General features: G+C 45.5%; 1 protein-coding gene across 1 annotated transcript in view; it reads right to left on the bottom strand.

Moving 5' to 3' along the window:
* CEP290 (centrosomal protein 290) overlaps positions 1 to 27,894 on the bottom strand; it is a 497,171-nt gene that overhangs the window by 89,057 nt on the left and 380,220 nt on the right. Inside the window, exon 40 of the mRNA XM_063927658.1 lies at positions 19,212 to 19,337. Within this exon, the coding sequence (XP_063783728.1) occupies positions 19,212 to 19,337 (126 nt within the window). The remainder of the gene's footprint in view (positions 1 to 19,211; positions 19,338 to 27,894) is intronic.

Raw genomic sequence — 27,894 nt, 5'->3', positions numbered from 1 at the left:
TGTGTTATCCTCTCAGGATCTGGTTCAGGATGGTTTGTGTGCAAATTGTTTTAGCTTTCACCAGGGGGTTCTTGAAAAATACAAGGCAGATTCAGGTGCAGGTTGATCCACCTTCGGCTATGTATGCATAGACTTTATCCAGTATAGCTGAACGGATAGATAATTTCCCCAACTCCTGTACCGGGGATAGGCTACACGATTAACCCTTACATGAAGTTTCCCACCTGTGGTGTATCACTTCCAGCAGCTGCCTCTCAAAAGAAACAGGCTGATAAGCCAATGGTAAGTAAATCTTCATCCTCACAGGCTAAACATTGTTCAGATGAGGATTCATCGGAGGATGAAAGCTCAATTCAATCTACTTCGGCATACCAAGAGGTGGAAGGTCTCAGCCCAGTGGCTATAGCTGAGTAAATGAAAGCAATGAAAGCCATTCTATCCTTAGAGGATTCAGCAGAGCCTGTGTTAAAAACCAAGGCACCTGTGTTTAAACGTCCCAAAACAGTTAAGACTGAGTTTCCAGGGTCAGATCAGCTGACAGAAATCATGGAAGAGTCTTGGGCTACACCTAATAAGAAGTTTAGAATTCCTAAGAAATGGAATTCCAATTATCCTCTTCCAGCTGGGAATTGTTTAAAAAGGGAGGTGGCTCCTAAAGTAGATACGCATGTGATTCGATTAGTGCGAAAATCTACATTATCTTTGCCTTCAACATCATTAAATGATGTCATGGATAGGAAAGTGGATGGTTTTCTAAAAAACATTTTTTCCCTGTCTGTGGCAGTCATAAGACCAGCCATAGCTTCAGCTTGGATGGCAAAGGCAGTGGCTGCCTGGGCTAAAGCATTGGAGGTTTTTTTTTCAATAGCATCTAGAGAGCAAAAATCCCATATAGCACATATAAAACAGGCTGCAATGTTCTTGGAAGTAGCGGCATTGGATATGGGTACTATTGCCTCCAGGGCATCAGCTTCAACAATAGCTGCTCGTAGAGCGGTTTGGCTACGTACGTGGAAAGCTGATTCAGAATCTAAGAAGGTTTTAGAATCTTTGCCCTTTTCTGGAGATATTCTTTTTGGTAATGAATTGACAAATATTTTGGAGTCAGAAGCAGGCTCCAAGAAAGTGAAGTTTCCTTCCACATACAATTTCAAACCTAAAGTTCTGGGTTTTCGACCCTTTCGGTCTCAAGGATAAACTAAAGGTAAAAGTGATAACAGGAAGTCCCAATACAACAAGTCTGGTAAGACTAAAAAGCATTGGGCTACCAGAGGACTGGTTGGTAAAACAGATAACCCATCAGCCTGATGGAGTGGGTCTCCACCTGGGGGATCCCAGGGTGTGGGGCCGACTTCTTCAGTTTGCACAGATCTGGCAGCAGTCTACAACAGATGCCTGGTTGCAGGAAGCGGTATCTCTAGGTTATGTTTTTGCCTTCAAGAAGCACCCTCCTCAAAGGTTTTTTTGTACCAGCCCATCTTAGGTAGAGACGAAGGCCAGGGCATTGCAAGAGGCAGTTCAGAAATTGCTTCGGCTAGGAGCAGTCAATCAAGTTCCTCATGCACAATGAGGACAGAGGTTTTACTTCAGCCTGTTTTTAGTTCAGAAGCCAAATGGGTCATTTCGGCTCAATCTCAAAGTGCTGAACAAATACATTTAGGTACCTCGGTTTCACGTGGAGGCTTTATGTTCCTTCATTTTGGCCATGGAGCCAGGGGATTATATGATATCCCTGGATATACATGATGCTTACCTACATGTTTCTAAAGCACTGTCACATCAGTGCTATCTCAGGGTCGCTATCCTCCAACAGCATTTTCAGTTCCAGGCCCTACCTTTTGGGTTAGCCACAGCCCCCAGAGTATTTACCAAGATTATGGTGGTAATGGCAGCTTATCTCCGCCAGCAGGGATAAGAATTTTTCCATACCTCGACGATCTTTTAATCCTGGCACAGTCGCAGGAATTGCTCCAATGTCATCTGCAACAGACAATAACGTGTCTGCAGAAGCACGGGTGGCTCATAAATTGGGCAAAATAGTTCCATCACAGCAGATAACTCACTTGGGGGCTGTACTGGATTCAAGTCTTCAGAGAGTAATGTTACCTCTGAACAAGATATCCAAGATTCAGTCAAGGATTCAAGACTTGCTACACAGTCAAAATGTATCCATTCATGCAGCAATGTGTGTGATGGGTTTGATGGTGTCAACACTCGACATGGTGGAGTATGCACAATTCCACTCGAGGCCTCTACAGCGCCTGATTCTTGCCAAATGGAATGGGTTGCATCAGACGATAAAAACACAGAGTATGGTTCTTATGATAGAAGTAAGAAGGTCATTAGCCTGGTGGCTACAGACATACCTTTCTGGACAAGGGGAAACCCTTTTGGATTTCAGATTGGGAAGTTCTGACGCCAGATGCCAGTCTCCAGGGCTGGGGAGCAGTGTCTGGAAGGTTGTGTTTCCAGGGGCAATGGACCATAGAAGAAGGTTGCCTGCCAAAAAATATATTGGAACTTCGGACGATATACATGGCACTGATTCAGGCAAAGGACATTCTTTGGGGAACACCAGTCCAGATCAGCTCAGACAATGCAACGGCAGTAGCGTACCTCAACCATCAGGGAGGAACTCGCAGCCGAAAAGCGATGAAGGAAAGAAGTCACATACTAAAGTGGGCAGAACTTCATCGTCCAGCCTTGTCTGCAGTGTTCGTTCATGGAGTGCTAAACTGGGAAGCGGACTTTCTCAGTCGACACGCCATTCAGGCAGGCGAATAGGCTCTACACCCGGAGGTCTTCCAACAACAAAAGTCAAGAACAAAGGATCCCAGAGCGATCTTTGTGGATGCCCTGTCAGTGAGATGGGACTTTCATCTGGCTTATGTTTCCTCCAATCACCCTATTACCCAGGGTGGCGAGAAAGATAAAGCAAGGGAAAGGTGCCGTGATACTAATAGCTCTGGCTTGGCCCAGAAGGCATTGGTACACAGATCTGCAGAGAATGTCGATGGATGCACCACTTCTGCTCCCTCAACGTCCAGATCTACTGATGCAGGGTCACTGTTATCACAGACATCTGGATCGACTGTCAGGAAGATTCTCACAACAGGTAATTCAAACTATGCTCAGAGCAAGGAAACGAGCGGCGAAGCGAAGAATCCTGGTGGCTTCTGCCATTGCCACTCTGCTCTTTGTTCCGCCTTGATGGTTTACATGAGCCACTGCGGTGATGTTGTCTGACTGAATCAGAGCCGGTAGGTCGCGAAGCAAATTCTCCGCTTGACGAAGGCCGTTGTATATGGCCCTTAATTACAGTACGTTGATGTGTAGACAAGCCTCCTGGCTTGACCATAGACCTTGGAAGTTTCTTCCCTGTGTGACTGCTCCCCATCCTCGGAGGCTCGCGTCCGTGGTTACCAGAACCCAGTCCTGTATGCCGAACCTGCGACCCTCTAGAAGGTGAGCACTCTGCAGCCACCACAGGAGAGATACCCTGGCCCTGGGGGACAGGCTGATCATCTGATGAATCTGTAGATGTGACCCGGACTTGTCCAGAAGGTCCCACTGAAAAGTCCTTGCATGGAACCTGCCGAATGGAATAGCCTCGTAAGACGCCACCATCTTTCCCAGAACTCGAGTGCAGTGATGCGCAGACACCCTTTTTGGCTTCAAGAGGTCCCTGACCAAGTTCAGGAGTTCTTGGGCCTTTTCCATCGGGAGAAAAACCTTTTTCTGGTCTGTATCCAGAATCATGCCTAAGAAAGGCAAACGGGTCGTTGGAACCAACTGTGACTTCGGGAGATTGAGAATCCAGCCGTGCTGCTGCAACACCCTCAGGGAGAGTGATACGCTGTTCAGCAACTGCTCTCTTGATCTCGCTTTTATTAGGAGATCGTCCAAGTATGGGATAATTGTGACTCCCTGCTTGCGCAGGAGCACCATCATTTCCGCCATTATCTTGGTGAAAATCCTTGGGGCCGTGGAAAGCCCAAACGGCAACGTCTGAAATTGGTAATGACAATCCTGTACAGCAAATCTCAGGAACTCCTGATGAGGCGGATATATGGGGACATGAAGGTATGCATACTTTATGTCCAGGGACACCATATAATCCCCCCCTTCCAGGCTGGCGATGACCGCTCTGAGCGATTCCATCTTGAACTTGAACCTTTTTAAGTATAGGTTTAAGGATTTTAAATTCAGAATGGGTCTGACCGAACCGTCCGGTTTCGGGACCACAAACAGGGTTGAGTAATACCCCATCCCCTGCTGAAGCAGGGGAACCTTGACCACCACTTGTTGAAGACACAATTTTTGAATTGCTGCTAAAACTACCTCCCTCTCTGGGGAAGAAGCCGGTAGGGCCGATTTGAAAAACTGGCGAGGAGGCACCTCTTCGAATTCCAGCTTGTAACCCTGGGAAACAATGTCTATTGCCCAGGGATCCACCTGTGATTGAACCCAGACGTGCCCCCACTGGAGCGGACTCCCTCAGCGGAGCCTCAGCGTCATGCGGTGGATTTTGTAGAAGCCGGGAAGGACTTCTGCTCCTGGGAACTAGCTGTAGTTGGCAGCTTTTTCCCCTTGCCCTTACCTCTGGCAAGAAAGGAAGATCCCCGTACTCTCTTGGATTTCTGCGACCGAAAGGACTGCATCTGATAATGTGGCGTTTTCTTAGGCTGTGAGGAAACATAAGGCAAAAAAGCTGATTTACCTGCAGTAGCTGTGGAAACCAGGTCCGTGAGACCTTCCACAAATAAGTCCTCACCCTTGTAAGGCAAAACCTCCATATGCCTCTTCGAGTCGGCATCACCCGTCCATTGTCGGGTCCATAGGGCTCGCCTAGCAGAAATCGCCATAGCGTTGGCTCTGGAACCCAGTAGGCCAACGTCTCTCTGAGCATCTCTCATATATAGGACAGCATCCTTAATATGACCCAAGGTCAATAAAATGGTTTCCTTATCCAGCATATCAATATCAGCAGATAAGGTATCTGTCCACGCTGCTACAGCGCTACAAACCCAAGCCGACGCTATCGCCGGTCTGAGTAATGTACCAGTATGTGTGTAAATTGACTTCAAGGTAGTCTCCTACCTGCGATCAGCAGGATCCTTGAGGGCTGCGGTATCTTGAGATGGCAGCGCTACCTTTTTGGATAAGTGTGTCAACGCTTTGTCCACCCTTGGGGAGGATTCCCACTGTATCCTGTCCTTAATCGGGAAAGGATACGCCATAAGAATCCTTTTGGGAATCTGCAGTTTCTTGTCAGGAGTTTCCCAAGCCCTTTCAAACAACTCATTTAGCTCATGTGAAGGGGGAAAAGTAACCTCAGGCTTCTTTTCTTTAAACATGTGGACCCTCGTGTCAGGTATCGAGGGGTCATCTGTTATATGCAACACATCCTTTATTGCAATAATCATATAATGAATACTTTTAGCCAATTTAGGATGCAACTTCGCATCATCATAGTCGACACTGGAGTCAGAATCCGTGTCGGTATCAGTGTCAACTACTTGGGATAGTGGGCGCTTCTGAAACCCAGAAAGTCCCTGCGTCATAGTGAAAGGCAGGGCTTGACTCCCTGTACATTCCCTGGACTCCGCTTTGTCCAACCTCTTGTGTAATAAATTCACATTTGCATTTAAAACATTCCACATATCCAACCAGTCAGGTGTCGGTGTTGCCGATGGAGACACCACACTCATTTGCTCCACCTCCTCCTTAGAAGAGCCTTCCGCTTCAGACAAGCCGACACAAGCGTACCGACACCCCACCCACTCAGGGAAATCTCTAATCTGGAGACAGTTCCCCAACAAGGCCCTTTGGAGAGACAGAGAGAGAGTATGCCAGCACACACCCAGCGCCAATGACCCTGGAAAAAATCCCAGATATATATATAGCGCTTTCCTTTATATAATAACTGCGCCAAATTATGTGCCCCCCCCTTCTTTAAAACCCTCTGTCACCGTGTTCAGCCGGGGAGCCAGCTTCTCAGCGGTGTGCTGTGGAGAAAATGGCGCTGGTTAGTGCTGAGGGTTCAAGCTTCGGTCCCGCTCGATTTCTTTAAAACTGGTGGGGGTTTTAAATATACAGCCCGCAGAGCATATATATATATATATATATATATATATATATATATATATATATATATATAGCCAGTCCTAGATTTTATTATTGGTGCCCAGGGCGCCCCCCCTGCGCCCATCAGTGCCTGCTGTGTGTGTTGTGTGTGGGAGCAATGGCGCGCAGCGTTACCTCTGAGAAGCGAAATTTATACAGAAAATACAAAGATAGTAAACCACTGCGCTCACTGCGGCTGCAGTTATATAGAACCCTGGTGTCACTCAACACCATATACCGTGAACATGAACAAACAAAGGGAACTACCACAACTGCGCACTGCTAAGGATGATTCATAAAATTGCCAAAAAGTTTTTGAAACAAGGTCTGTTTGGATAATGATGAGGGAGGTGTTGTTCAATCTTCTCCTTTCTCTTCCTTTTCTATTTCCAATCGATCTCCTTCAATTTCGCCAAATATCCCTCAAAAACAGTGAGAAAGAGCAATATTTTGTAGTGTGTCTTAAATTTCAGGGGATTCTAGGTTGTATAGCTCAATAAGATGGTTCGTACCGTACTCACGTATAGTACGGAGAATTTCACACGTATAAAGGTTTCTTTATGGACCCAAGATTTCACCCAGCTGGATGGTTTGTTCCGTGTGTTCTTTCAAATTCTCACCAAATGGTGTCACAGCGTGGGAGATACCGGGGGAAAGAATGTCCCAATTAATGAATATATCACAATTGATTTTATCCAATTAATTATACTGGTAACCAGTGGGAATAAACTGGCGTACCGTACTCACACTCCAAAAATGTTTAGTACACCCATAAAGGTATCTTTTACAAGTAATCCAAACTTCAGACAGATTAAAACGGGTATAAGAGAGTAGAGGGTAAGCGTACCCCACTTACAATCTTCAATGATGTTTTCAAGCACGTAGCGGTTTCTTTTTCCAATCTCTTCCCATGAAGTAGACCTCCACTCCCAAGTACTTCCAATCTCGGTATAATGAGATATATATCAGGAGTGGAAGTTTGATAAACAATCATCTCTTGTTTGATAGTGTCAAAACATCTTCTGGTCGTTTTGTTAGGAGTCTTTTTGCCCTATTGCTGCTATTTTACTGTTTACATTTAATAAAATACTTTTTATCAAACTTCCACTCCTGATATATATCTCATTATACCGAGATTGGAAGTACTTGGGAGTGGAGGTCTACTTCATGGGAAGAGATTGGAAAAAGAAACCGCTACGTGCTTGAAAACATCATTGAAGATTGTAAGTGGGGTACGCTTACCCTCTACTCTCTTATACCCGTTTTAATCTGTCTGAAGTTTGGATTACTTGTAAAAGATACCTTTATGGGTGTACTAAACATTTTTGGAGTGTGAGTACGGTACGCCAGTTTATTCCCACTGGTTACCAGTATAATTAATTGGATAAAATCAATTGTGATATATTCATTAATTGGGACATTCTTTCCCCCGGTATCTCCCACGCTGTGACACCATTTGGTGAGAATTTGAAAGAACACACAGAACAAACCATCCAGCTGGGTGAAATCTTGGGTCCATAAAGAAACCTTTATACGTGTGAAATTCTCCGTACTATACGTGAGTACGGTACGAACCATCTTATTGAGCTATACAACCTAGAATCCCCTGAAATTTAAGACACACTACAAAATATTGCTCTTTCTCACTGTTTTTGAGGGATATTTGGCGAAATTGAAGGAGATCGATTGGAAATAGAAAAGGAAGAGAAAGGAGAAGATTGAACAACACCTCCCTCATCATTATCCAAACAGACCTTGTTTCAAAAACTTTTTGGCAATTTTATGAATCATCCTTAGCAGTGCGCAGTTGTGGTAGTTCCCTTTGTTTGTTCATGTTACCTCTGAGAAGATCTGAAGTCTTCTGCCGCCTCTGAAGTCTTCTATCTTCTTATACTCACCCGGCTTCTATCTTCCGGCTCTGTGAGGAGGACGGCGGCGCGGCTCCGGGATGAACAGCGAGGGGAGACCTGCGTTCCGACTCCCTCTGGAGCTAATGGTGTCCAGTAGCCTAAGAAGCAGAGCCTAGCATTTAAGTAGGTCTGCTTCTCTCTCCTCAGTCCCACGATGCAGGGAGCCTGTTGCCAGCAGGGCTCCCTGAAAATAAAAAACCTAACAAAATTCTTTCTTTCAGAGAAACTCAGGAGAGCTCCCTGTAGTGCACCCAGTCTCCTCTGGGCACAGTATCAAACTGCGGTCTGGAGGAGGGGCATAGAGGGAGGAGCCAGTGCACACCCATATCTAAAATAAGATTTTACTTACCGGTAAATCTATTTCTCGTAGTCCGTAGTGGATGCTGGGGACTCCGTAAGGACCATGGGGAATAGACGGGCTCCGCAGGAGACATGGGCACTTCAAGAAAGAATTTAGATTCTGGTGTGCTCTAGCTCCTCCCTCTATGTCCCTCCTCCAGACCTCAGTTAGAGAAACTGTGCCCGGAAGAGCTGACAGTACAAGGAAAGGAGTTTGGAAATCCAGGGCAAGACTCATACCAGCCACACCAATCACACCGTATAACTTGTGATAAACTTATTCAGTCAACAGTATGAACAACAACAGAGCATCAGTTTAACCCTGATGCAACAATAACATAGCCCTTATTGCAGCAATAACTATATACAAGCATTACAGAAGAAGTCCGCACTTGGGACGGGCGCCCAGCATCCACTACGGCCTACGAGAAATAGATTTACCGGTAAGTAAAATCTTATTTTCTCTAACGTCCTAGTGGATGCTGGGGACTCCGTAAGGACCATGGGGATTATACCAAAGCTCCCAAACGGGCGGGAGAGTGCGGATGACTCTGCAGCACCGAATGAGCAAACACAAGGTCCTCCTCAGCCAGGGTATCAAACTTGTAGAACTTTGCAAAAGTGTTTGAACCTGACCAAGTAGCCGCTCGGCACAGCTGTAATGCCGAGACCCCTCGGGCAGCCGCCCAAGAAGAGCCCACCTTCCTAGTGGAATGGGCCTTAACCGATTTTGGCAGCGGCAATCCAGCCGCAGAATGAGCCTGCTGAATCGTATTACAGATCCAGCGAGCAATAGTTTGCTTTGAAGCAGGAGCACCAAGCTTGTTGGAAGCATACAGGATAAACAAAGATTCTGTTTTCCTGACCCTAGCCGTTCTGGCTACATAAACCTTCAAAGCCCTGACCACATCAAGTAACTCGGAATCCTCCAAGTCAGTAGTAGCCACAGGCACCACAATAGGTTGGTTTATATGAAAGGATGAAACCACTTTTGGCAGAAATTGTGGACGAGTCCGCAATTCTGCTCTATCCGCATGGAAAACCAGATAGGGGCTTTTATGCGACAAAGCCGCTAATTCTGACACACGCCTAGCCGAAGCCAATGCTAGTAGCATGACCACCTTCCACGTGAGATATTTCAATTCCACCGTTTTGAGTTGTTCAAACCAGTGGGATTTCAGGAAACTCAACACCACGTTAAGATCCCAAGGTGCCACCGGGGGCACAAAAGGGGGCTGAATACGCAGCACTCCCTTCACAAATGTCTGAACTTCAGGTAGAGAAGCCAGCTCTTTTTGAAAGAAAATGGATAGGGCCGAAATCTGGACCTTAATGGAACCCAATTTTAGGCCCAAAGTCACTCCTGACTGTAGGAAGTGAAGGAAACGGCCCAGCTGGAATTCCTCCGTAGGGGCATTCCTGGCCTCACACCAAGCAACATATTTTCGCCATATACGGTGATAATGTTGAGCTGTCACGTCCTTCCTAGTCTTTATCAGCGTAGGAATGACCTCATCTGGAATGCCTTTTTCCGCTAGGATCCGGCGTTCAACCACCATGCCGTCAAACGCAGCCGCGGTAAGTCTTGGAACAGACAGGGCCCTTGTTGCAACAAGTCCTGTCTTAGAGGAAGAGGCCACGGGTCCTCTGTGAGCATTTCTTGCAGATCTGGATACCAAGTCCTTCTTGGCCAATCTGGAACAATGAGTATTGTTCTCACTCCTCTTTTTCTTATGATTCTCAACACCTTGGGTATGAGAGGAAGAGGAGGAAATACATAGGCCGATTGGAACACCCACAGTGTCACCAGGGCGTCTACAGCTATCGCCTGAGGGTCTCTTGACCTGGCGCAATACCTCTGTAGTTTCTTGTTGAGGCGTGATGCCATCATGTCCACCTGTGGCAGTTCCCACGACTTGCAAGCTGTGGGAAGACTTCTTGATGAAGTCCCCACTCCCCCGGGTGGAGGTCGTGCCTGCTGAGGAAGTCTGCTTCCCAGTTGTCTACCCCCGGGATGAACACTGCTGACAGTGCGCTTACATGATTCTCCGCCCAGCGAAGAATTCTGGTGGCTTCCGCCATCGCCACCCTGCTCCTTGTGCCGCCTTGTCGGTTTACATGAGCCACAGCGGTGATGTTGTCTGACTGAATCAGAACTGGTTGACCGCGAAGCAGGGCCTCTGCTTGACGTAGGGCGTTGTAAATGGCCCTTAGTTCCAGGATGTTGATGTGAAGGCAAGTCTCCTGACTTGACCACAGACCTTGGAAATTTCTTCCCTGTGTGACTGCTCCCCACCCTCGGAGGCTTGCATCCATGGTCACCAGGACCCAGTCCTGAATGCCGAATCTGCGGCCCTCGAGAAGGTGAGCACTCTGCAGCCACCACAGGAGAGACACCCTGGCCCTGGGGGATAGGGTGATTAACCGATGCATCTGAAGATGTGATCCGGACCATTTGTCCAGTAAGTCCCATTGAAAGGTCCTCGCATGGAACCTGCCGAAGGGAATGGCCTCGTACGATGCCACCATCTTTCCCAGGACTCGAGTGCAGTGATGCACTGACACCTGTTTTGGTTTTAATAGGTCCCTGACCAGTGTCATGAGTTCCTGAACCTTCTCTATCGGGAGATAAACCCTTTTCTGGCCTGTGTCCAGAATCATGCCCAGGAAAGGCAGACGAGTTGTAGGAACCAACTGCGACTTTGGAATATTCAGAATCCAGCCGCGTTGCCGTAACACTTCCAGAGAACGTGCTACGCTGATCAGCAACTGCTCTCATGACCTCGCTTTTATGAGGAGATCGTCCAAGTATGGGATAATTGTAACCCCTTGCTTCCGCAGGAGTACCATCATTTCCGCCATTACCTTGGTAAATATTCTCGGAGCCGTGGAGAGACCAAACATCTGAAATTGGTAATGACAATCCTGTACAACAAATCTGAGGTACGCCTGATGAGGTGGATAAATGGGGACATGAAGGTATGCATCCTTTATGTCCAGAGACACCATAAAATCCCCCCCTTCCAGGCTTGCAATGACCGCTCTCAGCGATTCCATCTTGAACCGGAACCTTTTTAGGTACACGTTCAGGGATTTTAAATTCAATATGGGTCTGACCGAACCGTCCGGTTTCGGTACCACAAACATGGTCGAATAATAACCCTTTCCTTGTTGAAGGAGGGGAACCTTGACCACCACCTGCTGAAGATACAATTTGTGAATTGCAGTTAACACTATTTCCCTCTCTAAGGGGGAAGCTGGCAGGGCCGACTTGAGGTATCGGTGAGGGGGCATCTCTTCGAATTCCAGCTTGTATCCCTGAGACACAACATCTATTGCCCAGGGATCCAACTGTGAGTGAACCCACTTGTGGCTGAAATTTCGGAGACGCGCCCCCACCGGGCCTAACTCCGCCTGTGGAGCCCCAGCGTCATACGGTGGATTTAGTGAAAGCCGGGGAGGACTTCTGTTCCTGGGAACTAGCTGTGTTGTGCAGCTTCTTTCCTCTGCCCCTGCCTCTGGCAAGAAAGGACGCACCTCGGACTTTCTTGTTTTTCTGTGATCGAAAGGACTGCATTTAGTAATTTGGTGCTTTCTTAGGTTGTGAGGAAACATATGGCAAAAAATTTGACTTCCCAGCCATAGCTGTGGAGACCAGGTCCGAGAGACCCTCCCCAAACAATTCCTCACCCTTGTAAGGTAAAACCTCCATGTGCCTTTTTGAGTCGGCATCACCTGTCCATTGCAGAGTCCACAGGACCCTTCTGGCAGAAATCGACATAGCATTTATTCTAGAACCTAGTAGGCTAATGTCTCTCTGAGCATCTCTCATATAAAAGGACAGCGTCTTTAATATGCCCCAGGGTCATTAATATAGTATCCTTGTCTAAGGTATCAAGTTCCATGCTGCTACAGCACTTCAAAGCTTTGTCCACCCTAGGGGAGGATTCCCAGTGTAACCTGTCCGTTGGCGGGAAAGGATACGCCATAAGAATCTTTTTGGAAATCTGCAGTTTTTTATCTGGAGATGCCCAAGCCTTTTCACATAACTCATTGAGCTCGTGTGAGGGGGGAAAGTTACCTGTGGCTTCTTTTCCCCATACATATGAACCCTCCTGTCAGGGACTGGGGTTTCCTCTGTGATGTGCAACACATCCTTAATAGCTATAATCATATAACGGATGGATTTAGCCAATTTTGGCTGTAACTTTGCATCATCGTAATCGACACTGGAGTCAGAATCCATGTCGGTATCCGTGTCAATAATTTGGAGAGTGGGCGCTTCTGAGACCCTGTCGGCCTCTGCGACATAGGATCAGGCATGGGTTGGGACCCTGACTGTCCTGAGGTTTCAGCTTTGTCTAACCTTTTATGCAAGGAATTAATATTATCATTTAAAACCTTCCACATATCCATCCAATCAGGTGTCGGTGCCGTCGGCAGAGACACCACATTCATTTGCTCCCGCTCTGCTTCCACATAGCCTTCCTCATCAGACATGTCGACACAAGCGTACTGACACACCACACACACAGGGAATGCCCTTTTTGAAGACAGTTCCCCTACAAGGCCCTTTGGTGAGACAGAGAGAGAGTATGCCAGCACACACCCCAGCGCTATATAGCCCAGGAATAACACAGTAACTTAATGTTAACCGAGTAGCTGCTGTATATTGTGTTTTTTGAGCCTAATTATGTGCGCCCCCCCCCCCCCCCCCCCTCTCTTTTTACCCTTTTCTACCGTGATCTGCAGGGGAGAGCCTGGGGAGCTTCTTCTCAGCTGAGCTGTGGAGAAAAAATGGCGCCGCCGATTTCGAAGTCTTCTTGCTTCTCATACTCACCCGGCTTCTGTCTTCCGGCTCTGCGAGGGGGACGGCGGCGCTGCTCTGGGATCGGACGACGAGGGTGAGATCCTGTGTACGATCCCTCTGGAGCTAATGGTGTCCAGTAGCCTAAGAAGCAGGACCTAGCTTCAGAGAGTAGGGCTGCTTCTCTCCCCTCTGTCCCACGATGCAGGGAGTCTGTTGCCAGCAGAACTCCCTGAAAATAAAAAAACCTAACAAAATACTTTCTTACAGCAAGCTCAGGAGAGCTCACTGAACAGCACCCAGCTCGTCCAGGCACAGATTCAAACTGAGGTCTGGAGGAGGGACATAGAGGGAGGAGCCAGAGCACACCAGAATCTAAATTCTTTCTTGAAGTGCCCATGTCTCCTGCGGAGCCCGTCTATTCCCCAGGGTCCTTACGGAGTCCCCAGCATCCTCTAGGACGTAAGAGAAAAGGCTTTGACTGGGTGTGAACTGGTTCCTCCCTCTATGCCCCTCCTCCAGACCTCAGTTAGATTCTGTGCCCAGGAGTGACTAGACAAACATTAGGGGAGCTCTACAGAGTTTCTCTGGAAAGACTTTTGTTAGGTTTTTTATTTTCAGGGAGACCTGCTGGCTACAGGCTCCCTGCATCGTGGGACTGAGGGGATAGAAGTCAGACCTACTTCTTCTTAGTCAAAGGCTCTGCTTCTTAGGCTACTGGACACCATTAGCTCCAGAGGGTTCGATCACTTGGTGCGCCTAGCTGCTTGTTCCCGGAGCCGCGCCGTCACCCCCCTCACAGAAGCCAGAAGAAAGAAGCCGGGTGAGTATTAGAAGAACAGCAGGCTTCAGACTGTCACGCCGCCGCCCCGTCCGCCTTACTTACCTCTCCGGGCGCGCTGGTCCTCTCTGCGGCCGTCCTCGCTGGCGGCTCCCGGCGCTCGGTCCGGCATCTGGGCGGGTGACGTCATCAGGCACTTCCCACCAACCAGACGGTGGTGGGAAGTATAAATTCAGGCGCCAGGCCCTGCATCAGTGCCTGAGTATCATCAGTTCCCCAGAGTGGTGATCGCCAGTCCTCCGTGCCTCCAAGCACCTCCGTGCCTCCAAGCACCTCCGTGCCTCCGCACCTCCGTTTCTCCAGCACCTCCGTGCCTCCCTGCACCTCCCAGCACCTCCGTGCCCCCAAGCACCTCCGTGCCCCCAAGCACCCCCGTGCCTCCAAGCACCTCCGTGCCTCCAGCACCTCCGTGTCTCCAAGCACTTCTGTATCTCCTAGCACAGTCAGTGCCTTCTGCGTTCTGTACCTCTAATTTACCGTGCGTCCAGCAAACACAGGCTTCCGCACCGTGCATTCCAGCCACGGTTACTACTCTCAATCTTCCTGTTCTCCAGCTACGTTCATTATCATCTGTCTGCAGAGGATTCATCAGCCCTTTCAAGTTCTTGTTTTTCAGGAGATCTTCAATATCCAACACGTGCCTCCTGCCTGCTGTCCGAATCCTGTATGAGGAAAACCTACATTCGGCCATCTCTGTTGCGGCCCAGTTGCGGTTCCTCTTCCCGATCTTCGGAAGATACCCCGAGTCCACAACAATCCCAAACCAGGTCAGTGATACAGACGGCAGAAGACTTCAGTGACGGAGGTACTTCAGTGACGGAGGTACACATGCTCCCACACACACACACACACACACCAATGATACAGGGTGCAGGGCGATGGGGGGGGGGGGGGGAGCGTCCTGGGCAGCAGTTACTGAAGGCTTTGTGTGCACTGGCAAAGGCAGATTCGGTGCCCGGGCACCGTATACATTACCCCCGCCAGTATAAAAAATTCAAATTTCAGCGGGACTACAGCGCGCCGGGAAGGGGCGGGGCTTAGCCGCACAGCTCACCAGCGCCATTTTCTCTCTCCACAGCCGCTGCAGAGACGCTGGCCCGGACCTCCAAGCTCCTTACAAGTAACAAGTGAGCAAAACGGGGAGGGGGCACATGCAATTTGGTGCTTTTTTATGTTTATATTACAGCGCAAACCACATATAATATTTATTTGTAGTATATGGGCGCTGGGGTGTGAGCCTGGCATACTCCCTCTGTGTTTCTCTCTACAGGCTTCCCTGTAGGTCTGTCCCCTTGCTTTGGCCGGTGTGAGTGTGGGTGTGTCGGTACTACGTGTCGACATGTTTGAGGCTGAGTGTTACTCCCCGGAGGAAGTTACTGGGGGCGCAGAAAAGGATTTGGGAATGACTCTGTCGGCACAGCCGACTGCTGATTGGGTGAATATGTTGAGTACACTGAATGCAAATGTGGCTTTATTGTCTAAGAGGCTGGATAAATCCGATTCTCATACACAAACATGGAAGAAATCCATGGAGGACGCTTTGTCTCAGGTACAGACCCCCACAGGGTCAAAAAAACGTTCATTTACCCAGATGGCAGATACAAATACCGACGGGGTTCTATTCGAGCCTCTTTGTCGTGCCGAAGTTGGGCGGCTCGGTCAGACCGATTCTGAACCTAAAATCCCTCAATCGATACTTGAAAACTTTCAAGTTCAAGATGGAATCTCTTCGAGCTGTGATCTCCAGCCTAGAAGGGAGGGATTTTATGGCGTCAGTCGACATAAAGGATGCCTACTTACACGTCCCGATATATCCTCCTCATCAGGCCTTCCTGAGATTTGCGGTGCAGGATCGTCATTACCAATTTCAAACGTTGCCGTTTTGGCTTTCCACGGCCCCGAGGGTTTTCACCAAGGTAATGGCAGAAATGATGGTACTCTTTCGCAAGCAAGGGGTCACAATTATCCCGTACTTGGATGATCTCCTGATAAAGGCGAGATCAAAGGAACATTTGTTAAGAAATGTGGAACTCTCCCTGTCGGTTCTGCGACATCACGGTTGGATTCTAAATTTGCCAAAGTCTCAGTTGATCCCGACAACTCGGCTGCCCTTCCTGGGCATGATCCTAGACACGGAGCTTCAGAGAGTGTTTCTTCCGGCGGACAAAGCTCTGGAAATACAGACCATGGTCAGGGAGCTTCTGAGGCCGACAAGAGTGTCAATTCATCAATGCACTCAAGTGCTAGGGAAGATGGTTGCGGCTTACGAAGCCATTCCGTTTGGCAGGTTCATGCCCGGGTGTTTCAGTGGGATCTGCTGAACAAATGGTCCGGGTCTCACCTGCACATGCACCGGAAAATAAGTCTATCTTCCAGGGCCAGGATTTCTGTCCTGTGGTGGCTGCAAGGTTCTCACCCTCTAGAGGGACGCCGATTTGGAATCCAGGACTGGGCCCTGCTGACCACAGATGCAAGTCTCCGAGGCTGGTGCGCAGTCACGCAAGGAAAAAGTTTCCATGGAAAATGGTCAAGCCAGGAATCTTGTCTCCACATAAATGTTCTCGAGTTAAGAGCCATTTACAACGGCCTCCTGCAAGCGAAGAACCTTCTTCAGGGTCTCCCTGTCTTGATCCAGTCGGACAACATAACAGCGGTGGCGTACGTAAACCGCCAAGGCGGAACAAGGAGCAGGGCGGCAATTGCGGAGGCCACAAGAATTCTCCGCTGGGCGGAACATCACGTGAGTGCTCTGTCAGCAGTCTTCCCCCCGGGCGTGGACAACTGGGAAGCTGACTCCCTCAGCAGACACGATCTCCATCCAGGAGAGTGGGCTCTTCATCAAGAGGTATTTGCAAAAGTGACAAGGCGTTGGGGAATTCCTCAGATAGACATGATGGCGTCTCGCCTCAATATGAAGCTTCCGATGTATTGTTCCAGATCGAGGGACCCCCAAGCCTGTGCAGTGGACGCCCTGGTAACTCCGTGGGTGTTTCAGTTGGTGTACGTGTTCCCTCCGCTTCCTCTCATTCCAAAGGTGTTGAGGATCATAAGACGAACAAGGGTTCAGGCAATACTCGTCGTTCCAGATTGGCAACGGAGGGCCTGGTATCCGGATCTTCAGGAATTACTAGTAGAAGATCCTTGGCTGCTTCCTCTAAGAGAGGACCTGTTACGGCAGGGGCCCTGCATGTTTCCGGACTTACCGCGGCTGCGTTTGACGGCGTGGAAGTTGAACGCCAAATCCTAGCTCGGAAAGGTATTCCCGGGGAGGTTATCCCCACTCTCCTTAAGGCTAGGAAGGAGGTCACGGCAAAACATTATCACCATATTTGGAGAAAGTATGTGTCGTGGTGTGAAACCAAAGCAGCTCCTGCGGAGGAGTTTCACTTGGGTCGTTCCCTCCACTTTTTGCAGGCAGGCGTGGATGCAGGCCTGAAATTGTGTTCCATCAAAGTGCAGATTTCGGCTTTATCTATTTTCTTTCAAAAAATAATTGGCCGTCCTTCCTGAGGTTCAGACTTTCGTGAAGGGAGTGCTGCATATCCATCCTCCATTTGTGCCACCCGTGGCACCGTGGGATCTTGAAGTGGTGTTGCAGTTTCTTATGTCTCACTGGTTTGAACCTTTGCGTAAGGTTGAGTTAAAGTTTCTCACTTGGAAAGTGGTCATGCTTTTGGCTTTGGCGTCTGCCAGACGAGTGTCCAAATTGGCGGCTTTGTCTCTGAAAAGCCCATATTTGATTTTTCATGTGGATAGAGGGGAATTGAGGACTCGTCAACAATTTCTGCCGAAGGTGGTTTCTTCGTTTCACATAAATCAACCTATTGTGGTACCTGTGGCTACGGATGCTGGGGCAGTCCCAAAATATCTTGATGTCATAAGAGCTTTGGAAATTTATGTTGCCAGAACGGCTCTTACTAGGAAAACAGAGGCTCTGTTTGTCCTGTACGCTTCCAACAAGATTGGAAATCCTGCTTCCAAGCAGACTATTGCACGCTGGATTTGTAATACGATTCAGCACGCTCATTCTTCGGCTGGGCTGCCGTTGCCGAAGTCAGTAAAGGCCCATTCTACCAGGAAGGTGGGCTCTTCTTGGGCGGCTGCCCGAGGGGTCTCTGCACTTCAACTTTGCCGAGCAGCTACGTGGTCGGGTTCAAATACTTTTGCTAAGTTCTATAAGTTTGATACCCTGGCTGAGGAGGACCTCATGTTTGCTCAATCGGTGCTGCATCAGAGTCGTCCGCACTCTCCCGCCGGGTCTGGAGCTTTGGTATAGACCCCATGGTCCTTTTGGAGTCCCCAGCATCCTCTAGGACGTAAGAGAAAATAGGATTTTAATACCTACCGGTAAATCCTTTTCACTTAGTCCGTAGAAGATGCTGGGCGCCCATGCCAGTGCGGACTGTTCCTTGCAGTTGTATTGATACTGGTTATTTTCGGTTGCATGAGGTTTGTGTATCAGTTATATTCAGCTTGTTGCTGTTGTTAGTTCATACGGTTATCTGTTTTTCCTGCTGATCCAGTTGTACGGTATGTTTGTGGTGTGAGCTGGTATGTCTCTCGCCCTTAGTTTAACAAAAATCCTTTCCTCGAAATGTCCGTCTCCCCTGGGCACAGTTCCTATAACTGAGGTCTGGAGGAGAGGCATAGAGGGAGGAGCCAGTTCACACCCAGTCAAAGTCTTTTTAGTGAGCCCATGTCTCCTGCGGATCCCGTCTATACCCCATGGTCCTTTTGGAGTCCCCAGCATCCTCTACGGACTAGGAGAAAAGGATTTACCGGTAGGTATTAAAATCTTATTTTTTCCATATATATAAGCAGTTAACCTTTGTTACACACTTGTTTTGGCGTCACTTAACATGATAGTGTATTATGCGCCCTACGTTGCGTGCTGGCTGGAAGTAAGCACCTACATTGTATTCCATGGTTGCAAAGGTTACACTGAGACACAGGAACCGGGTACACTACCCTGCCCCATACTGAATCGGTCTGCTTCCCAGTCCTAAATATCATGCAGATTAGAGCAATGCATGAGCCTATTAAATGTATTACTTTCCTTTTACAAGTATAACATAATATTCTATACAAGTTTAACATTTTATAAATCTTTTTTATAAACCTGCATAATCCTATATCATACTGTAGCATAAAGCTGCAACATGAAAAGTGATTCCCATTTTGAACAAACCTTATCTTCTCGTGGAGGTTTTCTTTCAGCTTCCTCACTTTTTTTCTCTACCTCCGCTTCTAGTCTTTTAATTTTCTTGTGAAGTTCATCGACCAGGCTCTGTTTACTCTCCACGTCTGACTTACTCTGAAAAACACAGATACAGGTTGAGTATCCCTTATCCAAAATGCTTGGGACCAGAAGTACAGTATTATGGATATTGGATTTTTCCGTATTTTGGACTAATTGCATACCATAATGAGATATCATGGCAATAGGACCCAAGTCTAAGCACAGAATGCATTTATGTCTCATATACACCTTATACACACGGCCTGAAGGTAATTTTATACAATATTTTTAATAACGGTGTATTAAACTAAGTTTGTGTACATTGAGCCATCAGAAAACAAAGGTTTCACTATCTAAAAAAAATAAATAAATAAAAATCGGTATTTCAGAATATTTGGATATGGGATACTCAACCTTTATTTCAGATTTTTGCTTTAACATGAAGATAATGAGAGACACTAGCAGAACAATGCTATTCTGATGTATTCTGCACATAGAACTGTACATACAGTATACTGTAAACTACTGTAGTAAATGCTGAAACAGGTAAATAGTATAAACGATGTAAACTAAAGCGCTCTGTAGTGTACAGTATACAGGTAAATACTACAGATGATGAAACTAAAGCGCTCTGTAGTATACAGGTAAATACTGTAAATGATGTAAACTAAAGCTCTCTGTAGTGTACAGTATACAGGTAAATACTATAAATGATGTAAACTAAAGCACTCTGTAGTGTACAATATAACGGATGCAATTAATTTCCCAAACGACAGGATCCCGGCGGTCGAAATACCGACGGTGGAATCTCCACTTGGGTGGCAGCCTAAGGTGGCCACCGGGCCCGAAGCATGGCGAGCACAGCGAGCCCGCAAGGGGACACGCTGCGCTCAAGGTCTGGATTCCGACTGTTGGGATCCCGACAGTCGCTATTTCATACCGAATCCCAATATAAGTTGTAAATAGAAAGATAGTGCCGCAGAAGAGACAGCGTGTAACCATGTTCTAGTACCATTTACAATTATTTTGCTACACATAAATATATCCTCTAGCAATGTAACAACCATGTTTTGCTTCTTTTCTTACGCAGTGGCTATAGTTTCATTCACAGAGGTTGCAAAATCAAGCAATATCTACAACACACATTTTAACAGTCGCTTCTTCAATCCTCTCCTGGCCATAAAACATCATTTGCATTCTGTTGACCAATCCTTTGGGAACATTTGTTTAGCTCTACCAACTTTATGTCAACTCAAGAATACATATCACAGCAGTAAATCCTGAAAAGTACATTATGATGAATTTCTGGTGAAGATCAAGATTTCGATTCTGGGATCTAAAGTTTACACATTTGTTTTGTAGATGTTGAACAGTGGCCCTCATTTCGAGTTGATCGGTCGCAAGGCGAATTTAGCAGAGTTACACACGCTAAGCCGCCGCCTACTGGGAGTGTATCTTAGCATCTTAAAATTGCGACCGATGTATTCGCAATATTGCGATCACAAACTACTTAGCAGTTTTAGAGTAGCTCCACACTTACTCTGCCTGTGCGATCAGTTCAGTGCTTGTCGTTCCTGGTTTGACGTCACAAACACTCCCAGCGTTCGCCCAGACACTCCCCCGTTTCTCCGGCCACTCCTGCGTTTTTTCCGGAAACGGCAGCGTTTTCAGCCACACGCCCATAAAACACAGTGTTTCCGCCCAGTAACACCCATTTCCTGTCAATCACATTACGATCGCCGGAGCGAGGAAAAAGCCGTGAGTAAAAATACTATCTTCATAGCAAAGATACTTGGCGCAGTCGCAGTGCGAATATTGCGCATGCGCACTATGCGGAATTTCACTGCGATGCGATGAAAAATACCGAGCGAACGACTCGGAATGAGGGCCAGTATTTGGCATTACGGCCACATTGAAATGTAATGACTTTTCCAATTTCCAATGTAGCCATTTAATATATTCTATTAAAAATTAAAGCATATAATGGTGTTCACAGAATGGTTTCATCAGGATATGTAACCAAATAATAACACTATTTAGTTTTATGTAGAATGCATTATTGTAAGTAATCTAAAACTCTATAACATCATGGTTGCAAAATAGAAGTAGACAGAAAAGGCAAGTTCCTTAAACTACAAACATCACGTCACGGACCACCTCTCTAGAAGCCTCTTCATCTCAAATATGGCGTCTGAACCACCGTTACACAACACAACGCACTGCTGTGCTACATAGGCAAACGCAGGGGGGATTTCCGGTTGCCTGGAAACCCCCCTCCTCTTGGCCAGTGACTCAGATTATGACAACAATAGCAATAGAATATAATACGATTACGAGAGCTGTCAACACAACCTGCAGTTTAAGGGACAGAGCTGCTGCACGTGCCCATTGATAGTTGCTGCTTCTACCAATTTTCTGTGTGTGTGGATCTGACCCCTCAGTCACTGCAGTGGACCAGAGAGTAGCTACCAGGAAGAAGAGACAGGCACCTTATCATGAGGTAGAAGAATGTGTGCTTAGAAAGTACAGTTCTGTCTCCTACTGGTTCTCTAATGTTTGTGTATTTATTCATTATGGGATGTTTAACCTTTACCTGACCACTTATTTTATTTATCTTAGTTAAATGTTTGATACAGCTTTTAAAATAGACCACCTTAAGTGTTAAATATTAAAATTGTATTTAACACGGTATCCAGTGTATAAAAAGACCAATGTGTACATTAATGTCCAGGGTTGGTACTAGGTCCTGCTACCACTTGCCCAAACTCCTGCACTTGCTCCAATGTTCTGCAGAGCGGGAGATTGTGGATTGTATTTGGAAACCCCCCTCTAGAAATCCTGCGTTTGCCACTGTGCTATATCCATGATACTCCTTCTCTTGTGGCTGTTAAGCAGTATATCTTACAAACTCTTTTCGGATGGAAGCAGCCGCTCGCTGGTTTTCAAGTCCTAATATTAATTTGCTTATTTGGCTTGATATTAAAACTGGAGGAATAGATATGGTCAGCGCACTAACTGGGACACAAATGTGGGCTTAGAGAATTTATGGGCAGTACGGATGGTGTAATGGTTAGCATTACTGCCTCACAGCACTGAGGTCATGGGTTCTATTCCCACTACGGCCCTAACTGTGTGGAGTTTGTATATTCTCCCCGTACTTGCGTGGGTTTCCTCCCACAATCCAAAAATATACTGGTAGGTTAATTGGCTCCTTACAAAATTAACCCTAGCGTGTATGTGTGTGCTTGTACATGTGGTAGGGAATATAGATTGTAAGCTCCACTGGGGCAGGGACTGATGTGAATGTCCAAATATTCTCTGTACAGCGCTGCGGAATATGTGTGCGCTATATAAATAACGTAATAAATAAATAATGAGAAGGAATATTATGGCTATTTAGCCCTTTGTGTGTGTTTCTTTGCATTTTACTGCTAGATGTATTGAATACATGTCTTAATTATTATGTACTTTTGCAGTGTAGTTATATTTATTTATATATTCCAGTTGACATAGCACATGATGGTACTTCCTTTCCATATTATTTAACCTCTCCTCAAAACCATTAACTCATTCATTCTTGCCATAACTCCTTCAACTTCATTAACCATTTTATAATCATTAACTTCCTCATTTCCATTATTAATAAATCCTCACATCAATTAATTGTATTCATATTCATTAACCCCCTCATTACCTTCCTCAATCTCCACAAAAGACTATAATGTATGATAAAAATGCGTGCCTGGTGTGCATCTCTCCTTATAAATGTGGACCCAGTGTTTCTCACCCTACAAATGTGTGCCCAACGTTTCTCGCTACTGGAAATATCTGGCTTATAAGCAAGGTCCTTGGTGACTTCTCAATCCAAAAAGAGGTTCAGGAGCAGCAGCTATTAAACAGGTGAATTACTGTCCGTAGGAGTATTAAGACGGGGGTCACTGGATCTCCAAATATAGTACAAATGCAAAGTGGATTTTATTAAACAAAATAAGAGTTAGGATTCCACACTTTAGGCTCCTGACTACTTAATACAGAAAAACACTTAATAAAAACTCAGTAAGCAATGGAATTTTTCCAGCAGGTCTCTTATTGATTCTAATATCTGTAGCTGGTATATTATTAAACATTAAAATTCTAAGGTTAATGGCACTTCTAGAGAACTGTATATCTTATAAACAAAATGATCCTAACATTCTAATAACAATAAGAAATAAAAAAATACATTTTGAAGAGTAGATGGACTTGACTTGTTTCTAACATAAGGGGATATTCATTTAGATGCGCTAATTTTTTGTCCGATAAAAAATGGTCTCATTTTTGACCGATGGTCGTTATTGGTCTATACAATATAGCCCATTTTCATTGGCCGAAAAATGTCCTGTTTTTTGGCGATAACACATGGGACAGGATAAGTATCCAGACCCATGTGATACTGCAGAAAAAAATGACTCGTAACAGCAATTGTGCTTCGTATGCCTGATGCACCTAAAGCATAATCCCCGATAAGCGCAGAGTATCAGGGATAACTATATAGCCGCCACCGAATCCATTAGCTGTGGTAAAATACCGCAGCTAATTGGAAACTGGCCACAGTATAAATTCTGATATTACTAAACATGCTGTTCATATACTTATTTATTAAAATATTGCTTTACTTCTGACCGTAGTGTTTTTCTATTACAATGTGTAGGACACAGATGGTCCTTAAAGAATAAAATAAAAAATGTGTTAACTCTAATTGGAATTATGCATAATCTTATGGTAATGCACAGTGATGTGAGCGCAGGGGTTTACACACCAATAAATACTTGATGATCTTTGTTAAAAACCTTTGATAATTGCTATGTGTATTAAGTTCAGACTGCATGATAAATCCTATATATTTTTTCTCTGTAAAGAGAATTTATACAAATCAAAATATGAATATTAATAGTAGCTCCCATTCCACTCTGGATTGAACCCTGGCTCATTTATCAGATAATGCAGTGGATTTTACCGTTAGAACACAATAGGTTTCTCTAACAGGGATATAGATCCAAGAGTATTATATATTAACAATATTTAGGCTTTTGAAAGCTTCACTAATAGGATCATGAAGTTTATATGCCTGAAAGAGGCCTTTTGTTAGAGGAAAAGGAAAGAGAAAGTAACCTTACAGAGGGGAAAGAATAAAAGAAAAATCTCGCTGTCAGAATATAATGCCAGCGAATGCAACTGGTTAACAATAAGTAAACGTTATTATCTGACCCTCACTAATCAAGAAGGTTATATCCAGTTATATTTTAAAGTTGATACAATGCAGGTTGTTACTTCTTTTCTAGGAATCAGCATTAGATCCCAGCGGTCATAATACCGACGCCGAAATTCTGCAGCAGAAAAGACTAACAGGGGTGAGAAAGGGGTGTTATCCCATCTCCCCACCCCCCTAACCCTCCCTTCCCGAAGCCTAACCCTAACCTCCCCCCTGTGTCCTAACCCCTCTGCGGAGGTGCCTAATCCTAACACCCTTCTTTGCTACCTAAACCTAACACCTCCGTAGCCTAACTCTAACCCCCCCACACACACACACAGCCTAAACCTAACCCCCCTCCCCTGGCCCTAAGCCTAAGAATGCAAGTATACCTATGGTCGAATTTCCATCTATTGGGATGTCAGTATCGGTCTCATGGCACATTCGACGTCCTGACGACAGGATTCTAAATAGTGTCTGGATCCCAGTGTCGATAATTTGATTGTCGGGATCCCGACAAGCGGCATCTTGACCGCATCCCCTTTTCTACATAGTTTTAATTAAATGTCCCCTTTTAATTCAACCAACTGCTTTAGGTCAACTTCTATCTATATGATGGACATTGCTCCAGGGATATTTTTTCCAAGCCATCCCATAGGATCTGAGGGAGTAATAAATTAAAAATGAGAGTAGTGTGGTGGTGCTTTTTTTTCCAATTAAATAATTTAACATTTGTTGTGTGTGCTGTCATGAATTTCATTTTTTATTTACAGGGGCACTGCATATTACAAAAGTCGTTGGATGCGCGAGAATGCTGGCACTTGTGGATCTCCAAGAGCCAGCAAACACTGGCAACCATTGAAATTGGTCATGACGGGACTTGTAGTGCACAGGTCAATTCAAATATTATTTCTATTATTAAATAACATTTATTATCCCCCAGCCACAGTTACATGGGTGTGAGAAGAGCAGTAGTGCTATCAAGGACAAGGCTATTGGTTCCCAGCACGGGGCTATTTTTTGTGAGTCCTGATCCTCCTAGATAATAGTATTGACTGGCCTAGGTCTGGTTGGCACAACAGTGGAAGGAACCCACCCTGCTATAGGAGCACTTGCACCGCCTAATAATGCCCAGTGCTGATAATGGAAATTTCCAGGGGACCTCACATACTTTATCCACCAGATATTTTCAATACTAGCTCAGGCTGAAGCTCTGGTGCAGGATGGATTTATTTATTTTTTTGGTGGGGGTGTTTGCGGGGAGTTACACTATTGCGACTTGAAAGGCACCAAATTACGCAACTTATTAGTTCTGCCTTGGAATGGCAGGAATAAGGAGACTGCAGCAGATATTGCAGGATTCTTCACTTTTTGCAGTCAGGTAGCACATTTTTTTTTATAACTAATATTATTGATAAAATGACAGAGCAACAACAGGACATAAAATACAAATTCGACCTACACAGAGGCCACATATAGACAATTACAAGAGATTATTACAGTATCAGTGCGCTACTGGATTAAACATGAAAACATCCAAGAAGTAAGAAATAATCCTATATAGTCTCATCTCTTTTTTGATTATATCAGAAGTAACAAGAAAAAATACTAGAGAAGCAGAAAGCTCAGAAAAAGAAAGAGTAGAATTAAGTAAGAAGAAGAAAGAGGGAGCATCAAAGATCTAGTAAAAAGTAAAAGAGGGAAGCAAGTGGTTTGACGGGGAGGGAAGAGGGTAAAGGGAGAAAGGACAACCCGACAGGTCTCTACAACATCTCAATAGGTGAGTAGGTCCACAGAAAGGAATACATCCACAGGCATCGGGAAAAGCATTAAGCCTTAAGTTTTAAGTAAATGCTGGGGGACCTTAAAAAAGAATGTCCAGGGTTCCCAGACTTTAATAAATTTCTTAGAGGATCCTCTGAGTATGCTTGTGATGTATTCCATTGAGTGTATATGCCATATCTTGGCAATAATTTCATCTATTCTAGATGGTGTAGAAGACCTCCATTGTGTTGCTTTAACACATCTAGTTGCAAGAACCATGTAGGTGAATAGTTTGTTTTGGTGGTGGGATGATTCAGGGATATCCACTGAAATTAGAAAATATTTGGGGCTAAATAGGATTTGAATGAATAAAACAGAAGTAGCCAGTGTGCTTATTTCCCTCCAGAGGGGGACAAGGGTTGGGCGGCTCCACCAATTATGGAGGAAAGTACCATCGGCTTTTTTACATCACCAACATAACGGCGAGATTTCCGGGTGCATTTTGTTCAGTCTAGTAGGGACATAATACCATCTATAAAATAGTTTGTATGCATTTTCTTTCAATCTGACACAGATTGAGCTAGATGCCACATTAGTATATATATCAGACCAATCAGCATTATCCAGAGTTTCTACCAAGTCCTGTTCCCAAGCTTTCTCATGAGCGTCTATATCTTCCAGGGACTGAGGTAAAAGAAAAGAATATAAGGACGAGATAAGCCCTTTAATAGATGTATGCTAAAAGCTAGATTTTCCACTAAAGAGAGGGGTCTGGAACAAATGTGTGATACGATTGACAAATGAAAGTGCCTAATTTGTAAATACTGAAAGAACAATTGGCGAGGAATTGAAAATTTGGCCTGTATTTCTGTAAAAGTTGGAAAGGTCATAGATTGTGTAATGTCATTTAGAAATCTAAGTCTGCTGTTCTGCCAGCAAATGAATGCTGATGTAGAGAAACCTGGCGGGAAGTTAGGGTTGTCAAACAGAGGAATCACGGGGCTAGGATATGGGGCTAACTTAAACTATTAGCCGTGTCCCAAACATCTAAGGAATGCAATATCGTGGGGTGAGTAGCCACTGTTTTAGGATGGGTCGCTCTAGTGATCCAAAGCAGAGGGGATATAGAGTGCATATTGAGGGCGTTGGATTCTATCAATACCCAAATTCTGTCCGAAGTAGACCTAGTCCATAAAATGCATTGTGCAAGTCTAGCTGCGTAATAGTAAGACCTAAAATTAGGGACACCAAAACCCCCTCTAGAAGTGTGTCTCTGTAAAACGATATGCCTCACTCGATGTTGTTTCTTAGCCCAGATGAATTTCATTATGTTGAAGGTACTTGAAGACACAAGGAGGCACACGGATCGGTAACGTCTGAAATAAATAAAGCAATCCCGGTAAGAGATTCATTTTGACAGCTGTAACACAGCCAATCCACGAAATATGGTAACCTCCCCAGGTCTCAAGGTCCCTCTGAAATTGGGCTAACAATTTAAGGTAGTTAGCTTGATATAGTTGCCAGTAATTTTTGGTGATAAAAATTCCCCAAAAAAGATAAATGACGCCTATTCCACCTAAAATGAAAAGATGTTTCTAGAGAATCTTTAACAGGTTGCAGAATATAAAAAATAAGATT

This window comes from Pseudophryne corroboree, chromosome 6, assembly GCF_028390025.1.
Source record: "Pseudophryne corroboree isolate aPseCor3 chromosome 6, aPseCor3.hap2, whole genome shotgun sequence".
NCBI lineage: Eukaryota > Metazoa > Chordata > Amphibia > Anura > Myobatrachidae > Pseudophryne > Pseudophryne corroboree.
This window is presented reverse-complemented; position numbering and strand designations above follow the sequence as displayed.